General features: G+C 55.2%; 1 protein-coding gene across 1 annotated transcript; it reads right to left on the minus strand.

Annotated features, from left to right (window-relative positions):
- Positions 1-733: 733 nt before the first annotated feature.
- HER10_EVM0001008 (SNF2 family domain-containing protein) lies at positions 734-9,443 on the minus strand. The gene is made up of 4 exons (XM_035470772.1): positions 7,562-9,443; positions 6,077-6,427; positions 1,437-6,018; positions 734-1,385 (listed from the first exon to the last, which is right to left on the minus strand). Exons 1-4 carry the CDS (start codon positions 8,117-8,119, stop codon positions 1,219-1,221), a joined length of 5,658 nt encoding a protein of 1,885 aa, XP_035337947.1. The 5' UTR covers positions 8,120-9,443; the 3' UTR covers positions 734-1,218.
- Positions 9,444-10,146: the final 703 nt, after the last annotated feature.

Consider the following 10,146-nt stretch of genomic DNA (forward strand, 5'->3'; position numbering starts at 1 on the left):
CAACGACAATCTTAAAGCAAGCCAAGCCCCTAGCCTTCCTCGCCTTAACAACTCTCCCCGAAAAAGGAGCGTAGATATAATAATAATTATACATATTTAAAATGCATACATCCATATCCACCCTTAAACCCTTTATACCCTTCTCTTCTTCCCCTTTTTCTTCTTCCCCTTTTTCTTTTTCCCCTTTCTCTTTTTCCCCTTTCTCTTTTCCCCCTTTCTCTTCCTCCTTCTCCTTTTCCCCCTTCTCCTTCTTCCCCCTTCTCCTTCTTCCCCCTTCTCCTTCTTCCCCCTTCTCCTTCTTCCCCCTTCTCCTTCTTCCCCCTTCTCCTTCTTCCCCCTTCTCCTTCTTCCCCCTTCTCCTTCTTCCCCCTTCTCCTTCTTCCCCCTTCTCTTTTTCTCCCTTCTCTTCTTCCCCCTTCTCTTATTCCCCTTTCTCTTATTCCCCCTTCTCTTCTTCCTTCTTCCCCCTTCTCCTTCTTTACCTAACAACTCCTTAATAGTCCACGGCAACCCCTTAATCCTCACAACACCCCCCTTCTCAACCTCCACAATCCCACAACCACTATCATACCCACTCTCACCCTCCTCGGCAAGCCTACAATCAGCAGGATACACAACAACCGTACCATCCCCGACTCCCTCAACAGGCCTAACCGACATGCTAACCGCAGAGCCGTGGGCCATCACCAAGGCCTAAACATCACCATCACAAGCATAACCATACGAGATTCATCTCGGAATCGACTTCATTCGTCTAAAGGTAGTACTAATACACGCACCATCGGGCTCCAACGACCCGAGGCCTCGTACAACTCAATCTGAATGCCGCCATCCACCTTGTGTCTCCAGGGATTGACTGCCGTGATCAGGAACCCCCCCATGCGAGACCAAGATCGTCTAGAGTCGAACCGCCAGACCCCAAAACCATCCTAACCTCGCGAGAAATAGAAAGAATACAAACATACTGAAGCTTTTTTGTAAAGTCTAACAAACGAGTCGCGGCATTCGTCCATAATAATAGCCACGACCGTCATCTTGATGCAAATCGCGTTGTTCACTCCGACGCCAGGCATATCTCACGCGCGCCCAGCGTGTCCTACCCATAAACCATATTGCTACAATCGAAACCTCCGTTTTCCGCTCATCTGTGCGCAACGAGTGACCTCTCGTTATCTATCGTCGTCTTCTGTTTGAATCAGACGGCCTGTCGACGACGAACTAGACTTGTCCGTCGGCAAGGGCGAGTCTCTGTTTCAGTGTCTTGGCCTTCTTGCCACCGCCTCTGCGTTGCTTCTTGGCTCCCTTCACCTCAGGCTCGGCTACAGGCGTGGCGGTACCCGAGGTTCCGTTGGCTCCGTTGCGGTTGTCATCAAAGTTGCCCTCGCCTGTAAACATGTTAGTATGTCTGTGGGTAGCATGGACAGCAAACAACTTACCCTCGTGGTACATCTCGTCAAGGCTGACATCCTCATTGACCACTCGCTTGCGCTTCGTCGTCTTCTTCTTCTTCTCGGGCTTGTCGAACTCGCCGGCCTCGAGCATCTCCTTCTCACGCTGCTCAATCATCTCCGCCTGCTCATCGTCGGCGAGCCACATGGCAATATCGCGGTTGCGGTTCTCAGGAGCGCGGCGACCAGAGAAGTCAACACTGGCACCACCTCCCTGGATGACGACGCGCTGCACCTCTTCCTTTTGCATGGCACGCTTCCGGATACGCTCCTCAATCGTTCCCTTAGTGATGAGACGGTACACGGTAACCTGGCGAGTCTGACCCAATCTGTGAGCTCTGTCCATGGCCTGCGAATCGATCGTAGGGTTCCAATCGGAGTCGTAGAAGATGACGGTGTCGGCAGAGGTAAGATTGATACCGAGACCACCAGCACGGGTCGACAAAAGGAAGATGAAGATCTCGGGACGAGTCTGGAAGTCGGCGACGGTATCTCTTCTGTCTTCGAGCTTGGTCGAACCATCGAGACGGCAATACTTGTAATTGCGGTACGTAAGATACTCCTCCATGAGGTCGATCATGCGTGTCATCTGGAAGTAGAGCAGCACACGATGACCCTCGGCCTTGAGCTTGGTCAACAACTTGTCGAGAGTGGCCAGTTTGCCGCTGTCAGTAACAAAACGGCGCATTGAGGGAGTCGCAATGTTGTTGAACTTCTTCTTGTCGTTGTCCGGCGCAGGGAGCAACTTGCGGGGCGGGAATCGGTCAAAGGGAAGCTTCTCAGTAACCATGGCCCGTTCCTCCTGGATCGTGGGGCCAAACAGACTCTTGCGCATGGGTCTGTTGAAAAGGATGCTTTCCGTCTCCAGACCGGTTCCACTGCTACAGCAGCTTACCTCAATAGGTGGAGCAGAGGCGCGCGGACGACCGGCCTGCTCCAAGCGTCCCAAGCCGCTGTCGACATACTCCTCTCGGGCCACGTTCATGAGGTTGGCCATGATGCCCTCTTGAGTGATGTCTGCAAGGGGTTGTCTGTTGTTGCGGGCGGCAATCTTGAACAAGGCATGAGCAGGGGTGAAGTTGGCGTCTTCGGCGTCGTCGTAAGCAATCTTCATGAGGGGCAAGCGATCCTTCTTCTGAGACAATTCGACGGCACGAGAGAAGACGTCCTCGTGACTAGCCTTGTAGACCTCGGCCGGGCTGGTATCAGCGAAGCGCAGGAAGGAAAACGCGTCGGATCCCTCGAGACTGTCACGGATGTGCTCCGGAGTGAAAATGTTCATCATGTGCTGCAGGTTCTTGTTGCGCCAGCCAGCCTTCAGGTTGCCGCGGTCGGCCTTGTAGAGCCTGCCATCTTGTCTCCAAAGGAGACGAGGCAGCTCGTACTCGATCAAGTTTCGAGTAGAGTAGCCGACGGCGACGTTGTTGCCCTCTCTGACAAAAGAAGCCGTCTCCGCGAAGTAGCCGAACGAGAAGGGGGACGTCGTGTCGGCTCTCTCGAACAAGTCGGGATGGTTGCAAACCTTTCGGAATTGCATGACGAGGTTCATGAGAGTGCCAGAGTCGTCATTGTCGCCTGTCGTAGCCTTCTCGATGAGATCCATGATACTGATCTGGTTCCGCAGGTTGCTGTAAATGGCGCGCTGTCTGTAGGTAAGATCGCAGTAGACGTCCTCCTCGATCTTGTCTCCAAGCTCCTTCTGGACATGCTTCTTGACACGACGCAACATGAATGGCTTTAGAATCATGTGCAGACGTTTGAGCTGATCCTCGTTGAGCTTCGTGTTACTCTGTGCATGTGACTCAATATCCTTGGAGAACCACTCGCTGAACTCGTCGTGAGAATCGAAGAGCGACGGCATGATGAAATGGAGCAAGGCCCACAGTTCCTGCATGTTGTTCTGGATAGGAGTACCCGTGAGCAAGAGACGGTTACGGCAGTGGAAGTTGAGCAAGCTCTTCCATCTAGAACTCTGAGAGCTCTTGATGGCCTGCGCCTCGTCGAGAATCATGTACTGCCACTTCATCTTCTGGAAGTAGGCAACATCGGAGACGACGAGCTGGTACGACGTAACACAGACGTGGAACGATGCATCCTTCTTGTAGGTGGTGTGCTTGCGGTCCCAGAACTTTCGCAAAACCTTTCGGTCACCAGCAGAACCCCAGTACGGAAGAATCTTGAACTCGGGGACGAACTTTCGGATTTCCTGTTCCCAGTTGTGAAGCGTAGACGCGGGCGCGACGACGAGGAACGGACCCCAGATATCGTACTTCTCTGCGAGGTAGGCCATGACGGAAATAGACTGAACCGTCTTTCCGAGACCCATCTCATCGGCGAGAATGCCGTTGATACCTTGCTCGTACAGGTTGGCGAGCCAGTTGAGACCCTTGAGCTGGTACTCCTTGAGCTGCGCATTGATGAGCTTGGGCTGCTCGATGGCGACGTCGCCCATGCCGGCAGGGTTCTGGAAGTTCATCTCGCCCTCCTCGTCCATGTCGGGACCCTCGGGCTCGTTGAAAGCTCTGGCCTTTCTCTGTGCCTCGGCGATGGCATTCTGAGCATTGGCCATGGCTGCTTGGCGCAAATTCTCCTCGTCTTCCTCCTCAAAGGTGAGGTTCTCAAAGTCGGTGACCTTGGCGCCCAGAGGTCCTGTAGGTTCAGCGATATCGAGATGCTTGTTGTGCGCAGTCTCGTCCTTGTTCTCGGCAGCAATCTCGGGGTTATCGGTACTGCGTTCGACCTCGTCCGTCTTGATCTTCTTGCCAATGAAATGGGAGTACAGCTCGGTCTGCGAGATAAGGAAGTTGAGCTTTCTCTTCTGGCGGGCAGCTTCGCGCTCGGCTTCTTCCTTGCGGGCGTTCTCAATCTCCTGCTTCTCAGCGGCCTTTCTGAGATCGCGCTCCTCACGCTCATTGCGCTTCCAGAAGCCCATCATGTCACGCATGACACGCTTGGCACGGGCCTGCTGATCCTTGGTGCCCTTGTTCGTCCGCAGCTGCCACCTCTTGGCCTCTTTAGATGCGAGGATGGCTGTCTTCTTAAGGTTGGACGCCTTGGTCTGGTAGGACTCGGCCGCCATCTTGTAGGTCTTGGAGACATCCTTGCGGGCGAGGTCGCGCCAAATCTGGTCGTAAATCTGGAGGAAACCCTTGGTCTCGAACTTGGCGTCCTTGTTGGGAGGCTCCTCGGGCTTCTCCTCCTTCTTCTCCTTCTTTTCTTTCTTGTTCTTGCGCTCCTTCTTCTCCTTGACGGGCTCGACGATGGTATCCTCGTCAATGTCGACGTCGCCGTCGCCTTCGACCTCGACGTCGGGCTCGTCCTGATCCACATCCTTGTCCTTGTTCTTCTCTTTGTCCTTGTCTTTGGACTTCTTGTTGAACTTGATGCGGATCTTGCCCTCTTCCTTGATCGGGAGCTCCTCGCCAGCGTCGATGGCGGCTTGCGCAGCCTCTGCAGCGTCCTTCTCGGCCTGCTTCTGCTCCTTCGACTTCTTGGGCCGAGGACCGCTGCGACCCTTGCCCTTGGGCTTCGTGCCGGGTTCCATGTCGGACGCTTGGAAGGTGGCCATGGTGCCTCCGTCCAGGTTGAGCTCGACGAGGTTGCGAGCGGGGCCCTTGATGCCCTTTTGGAGAATCAACTTCGTTTGCAGAGCCTTTTTGTTAGCACGCTCGGCATCCCGCAGATGCTTCGCCTTTTCGGTCTCATCTTCGGCCAATCGTGCGCGCTCCAGGGCAAGCTTTTGCTGCTCCATAGTGACAGCCATGGACTTTTCACGACGACGCTTGCGCTGCATGTCCTTCTTGCGCTCCTTTTCGGCAAAGAGCTCACGTTCTCGGACCTCGTTCATGGCCTCCTCGTAGTAGATGTCGTCGTAGCGGCGTTTGCCGAGATCGGCATGAGTGCCCAATCTGCGGCCCATCTCTCTCGAGAATTCGTCGCGTCGCTCGACATTCCGCTTGCTATCCTTATCTTGCAAGAGGCGACGTCGCTTGTTGCCGCTTTCTTGGTACTCGGCACGATCAGCTGTGAGTTCGGAGTCGGTAAGCTCGTCGGCATCGGCATCGAGCTGAGCAATCAGATCCGTGACCTTCTTTTCCTTATCGGCGGGCAGGGTCTTTTGCTTCGGCTGGCCATTGGCCTGGCGCTTGGAGGGGATGCGAGGCGTCGGTGTCTCGAGTTTGGACGAAGCACGGCGGCTGCTCTTGGGAGTCGATTCGGCATCTCTGATATCGGAAGCTCTCGACTTTGACTTTCTAGGTACTCGCTCTTTTCTCTCCTTACGGGCCAGGGGAGTGCTGGATCTCTCCTTGACGGGCTCCGGTCGGAGTTCAATCTCGGCTTCGCGCTCGCTGCGTTCGGTGCGCTCGGTCTTGACTGGAGGGTCGACGGAGCGGGGCTTCTCACGGTCGGGCTTGGGCTCAACAGCCTTCTCCTTCTCCTTCTCTTTTTCCTTTTCCCTTTCCTTTTCTTTCTCTTCGACGGGTGGTGGTGATTTCGATTTTGGTTTCGAGACGGGCTCGGCACTCGAGAGAATGTTGGAGAAAGACATAGGGTCAGCGCGACTGGGGGTCTGTGGCGGAAAAGTCAGTTCTTGGTCTATCAAGGTAGTCAATTGCAGTATTACTGACACTAGCAGGAGCTTTCAAGGGAGACGGCTCGGCCTTGGCCAGAGGAGGCAGAGACGCGACGGCGCCACCATTGGAAGATGCATGCACGCTGGGCGACGCAGCATGCCGCAGACTGGGGGACGTCATGTGCGGCGTTGCCCTGATCGATGGGCTGATGGAACCGGTAGGTGGTTGATGAGAGTGGGAGTGGGAGTTGGAGTGCGAATGTGAGTGGGATCGCGGACTCCTCGGGGGGAAGTTGGCTGCTGATGGCGACGTGTATCCTGCGCTGCCGTTCTTATAATACGCGTGCGAGTCTCGAGATGCCGGCTCGGGTTGAGAGTAGTTGCCGTAGGGATCGCCGCGTGTGGTCTGTTTGATGATGAACAAGAGAAAAAATTAGTCAAGGCGAAGGAATGGAGGTGGCCGTGATGGAATTAAAATTTGGGTTGAGGTTTGGGTTGGTTGGGATTTTTCTGTCCCTCGGGTAAAGTTGGAGATGGACGAGAAAGTGGCTGCTGGTGCTGGGTGTGCAGGTGCCGATGCTTGTGCTTGGTCGTGCTTCCTCTTACGCGTGTCGGGGTTGGAAAGGGAACAAAAATCGTGTGAATGTGCAAGGGAAAACAGAAGAGTAAAAAGGAAAAAAGAGGGAAAGGGATGGGAAATTGATGGATCGAGATAGACAGACGGGTGTACTGTGTATGGATACGGAACGTGAATGAGGTAGCGCCACGACACGAGCACGAAGCGAGGCGACGGACGACAAGAGAGACGGGGAAGGAAAGGCAAGGGACGAAAATGACGAGAAGGAGAGGAAGGGGGAAAGAAAAAAAAAAAAGGTGCCAAAGTTACAGGGAAAAAACTGGGGGACGCCGGTGTCATTGAAGCCGTGAACAATAGGGGATCCAAGCATTCCGCGGTGTTTCTTATCCAGCGGCACTGCTGCTGTTGCTGCTCTTCTCGCAATCTCTCACCCTCCTGTTTCTCCCCCATATCTCGCTCTTCTCGTCTGACCTCTCTCTGTGTGTAAGGTAGGTATCCTTACGCCTGAGGTGCTCCGCTGCGTCCTCTCCACACCATCGTCTCCGAAAATCCGGATGGGGGAAAGGGAGCAAAGGGTACAAAGACGGCGTAAGCACAACCTCCAACACCAGCACCAGCACCAGTGTGGCCACTAAAAAGATCTAGAGCACAGACAGCAATCGGGCATGGCCAAACAGAAACAAACCACCCGGATTGCTCCTATTGCTGTCTCTGCTGGTGCTGGATGCTACTGCTATATGGCTACGGTACACGAGGAAGAGGAGCAGGGGGAGCCAAGGTTGGAATGATGGGCATGGAGGAGCTTCTTGGGAGGTGACGATGGGTAAGGATGGTACAGAGCCAGGACAAGAAGCAGTAGCAAACACGGGAATACACCCGGCAGCATCGCATCGTATATACACCAATGCGATGCCACCGTGGCAGTTGAATCATGAATGACAGAATTACGGAATTATCTCTTACCTTGGGCGAGCCATTGGCCGCATTATTGTTCCAACCTGCGTCAGACACCCTCCTTTCTCTTGTAGTGTCAGTCAACGGATCGTAGTAGCTGCTCGTAGCAGGCTTCTCGCGCGTCTGATGCGACTCGGGTGGCGGGTAGTATCCGCTCGGGGGGTGCAACGGCGACAACGGCGGAGCCTGATGATGTCCAGCTCCCGAGCTGCTGCTGGCACCGCCGAGCGCGGGCAGCGAGGGCGCAAGCGGACCGCCGGCTGCCGACGAGGAGGAGTAAGGATTCGGATGCGACAGGCCGGACTGATGGGATCGCGGTGAGTGATGCGGGAGCGCATGGGACGTCGACGAGGCTGCTTTGGGCGACGAGTAGGAAGAATGCGGGGGGTGATGGTACTCGGACTGGGTAGGCGATCGCAAGTTGAAGCCGGAATGGCGCGTGCTGCCGGGCGTGGGATTCATGATGTCGCGATGGCGGCGGCGGTCGCGATCACGGTCGTCGTCGCGGTCATCGTGACGGGAGGGCGCCTGCAGGACCGTCGAGCGGAAGTCTTTAGGGTGGTCCATCGTGACGGGATGCGGCAATGGCGTCGTTGTCGCAGGACCCTACTCGACTTGTACGCGGATGGCGCTCGTAGCTGGACGATGCTGTAGTAGTGGGTGGGGGAGGGGGGGTTAGGATGAGGAAAGAAAGGAGAGGGAAGGGAAAGGGAAAGGAAGGAAGGAGAGGGGATTGATGACTACAGCGAGGATCGCGGACCCATGTGCAGAGCAGAATGGGTGGTGGACAGTCGAGGGGAGGTGATTGGGTTACGCGTTGGGGGTTTTGAACAGGAGTGAAGCAAGTGAGGCGGATCGCGAAAAAACGACGTGGAGTCGGAAGTTGGCGTCGTGGGGAGGTGCAGGGGTGTGTGGTTCAAGAATTGGTGGTACCGTGGTATGGGGTTCGATGGGAAATGGTGATGGCGGGCGTCGGTGATGCTATTCGCGGTGCTGGCGGCAGAGTTGAAATGAGCGGTCGACCGAGAAACCTGAAGAACGGTGGGAGAAGTGGGTGGCGATGATGGAATTGTGTGTCGGATCAAGAGATTTGGTGGTATGGAGTGCGAATGTCGGGGCTAAGGTCGGGGGGAACGTGGATGAGGATGGGGTGGAGGATGACCTGTCCCTCTGACACGAGAAGAGAGCGAGCGAGAGAGAGAAACGAGAAGAGGAGGCCAGACCAGCAGGATGGGTGGTGGATGTGGTGGTGGTGGTTATGGTGGTGGCCCAGGTTCGGCTTTGCAGACTGCGATGCGATGGGATGGGCGCGCAAGCAGGGTTGAGTCTGCGTGAGTGGAGTATTGGAGATGCTTGAGCCTTGAGCCTTGAGCCTTGGGGAGGATGTCCAACTCCACAGTCCGTGTTGCTTTGCGGCTTTTGGCTTTGGCTGTTGTCTTGGGCCCTTGGCTGGGCGGTATCACCGGGTGTGTCTTGGAATGAAGCTAGCTGAGCTGGAGCTGGAGCTGGATCGGTGATGGGCTGCGCTGCTATGCTGGTATGACCTTGCCGGGGTATTCGTACGTGTGTGTGTTGTGTGTTGCGAGTGTGTACAGAGTACTAGGTATGTGTGGTGGTGAAGGCGTCGTGTGCATGTGGCGACGATGCTTTTAGAGCTCTTTGTGGGTATGGTACTCCGTATCGTGGTGATGATTGATGATGACTAGGAGAGGTAAGAAATATCGGATCGATGGTGTAGGTATTCGTCAATGTTGAATGGAAAGAGGAGGAAGCAAGGGAATTGTGAGTGCGTCTTGCCAATCGGGTGTGTGGGCGGGCGGACTTTGATGCACTTGGGACTCGGAGGAGAGAGAGAGAGCAAGCTGGAAGTGAATGGATGAGTGAGCGATCAAGACAAGACTGGAGAGAAGGGGTGAACAACTTGAGCCAAGCGCGTGGGTGATCCAATGGTCCAAGGATGGATGGATGGGATGGGGGGTGGGTGAGGGCGATGCCGATGCAGTCGAGTGGAAGACCCCGTCCCCGTCCGTCCCTTCCAGTTCCAGACTTTCCAGACTTTCCAGGCGTGTCTCCAGTTGTTCGCCGTCGTGGTCCAAGATCGTCGGGGATGTGCGATGCGATGCAATGTGTGTGTGGATGTGTACTAATTACTGGATGTCTTTTCTCGGCAGTATGCAATGCAGCAATGAACAGAATCATCGTTTATGAACAACAAAAAAAAATCAGATATCTATGAACATGTAGTATCAACATGGGAAAGAGCAACTGCCACGAAATGGAAGCCAAAGGAAGGAACGTCCTGGTGGCACATCGTGTGCCTGCCTCCACGTCCTCACCCAGATCCCAGGGAAGGCGCGACCTGTCAGTTCCTTCTCCCGTGAGGATCCCCCGATTTCATCAATTTTGGGTGGTTCGTCAGTCGTCACTTCCCTACCGTCAAAAACTCGCGAGTCGCAAAGGACAGGTGCAAGCAGGTGCACCTGCACCACACGTCGCCAAAAGGTGCAGGGCGCGCTCCACCGTCCAGGTACCTCACCACCGCGGGCTGCTAACTCGGGGCTAGCGCAGATGCTCCCGCCAATCCCGGGCCACGT

The sequence above is a fragment of the Colletotrichum scovillei genome (genome assembly GCF_011075155.1).
Source record: "Colletotrichum scovillei strain TJNH1 chromosome Unknown Contig00001, whole genome shotgun sequence".
NCBI classification, from domain to species: domain Eukaryota; kingdom Fungi; phylum Ascomycota; class Sordariomycetes; order Glomerellales; family Glomerellaceae; genus Colletotrichum; species Colletotrichum scovillei.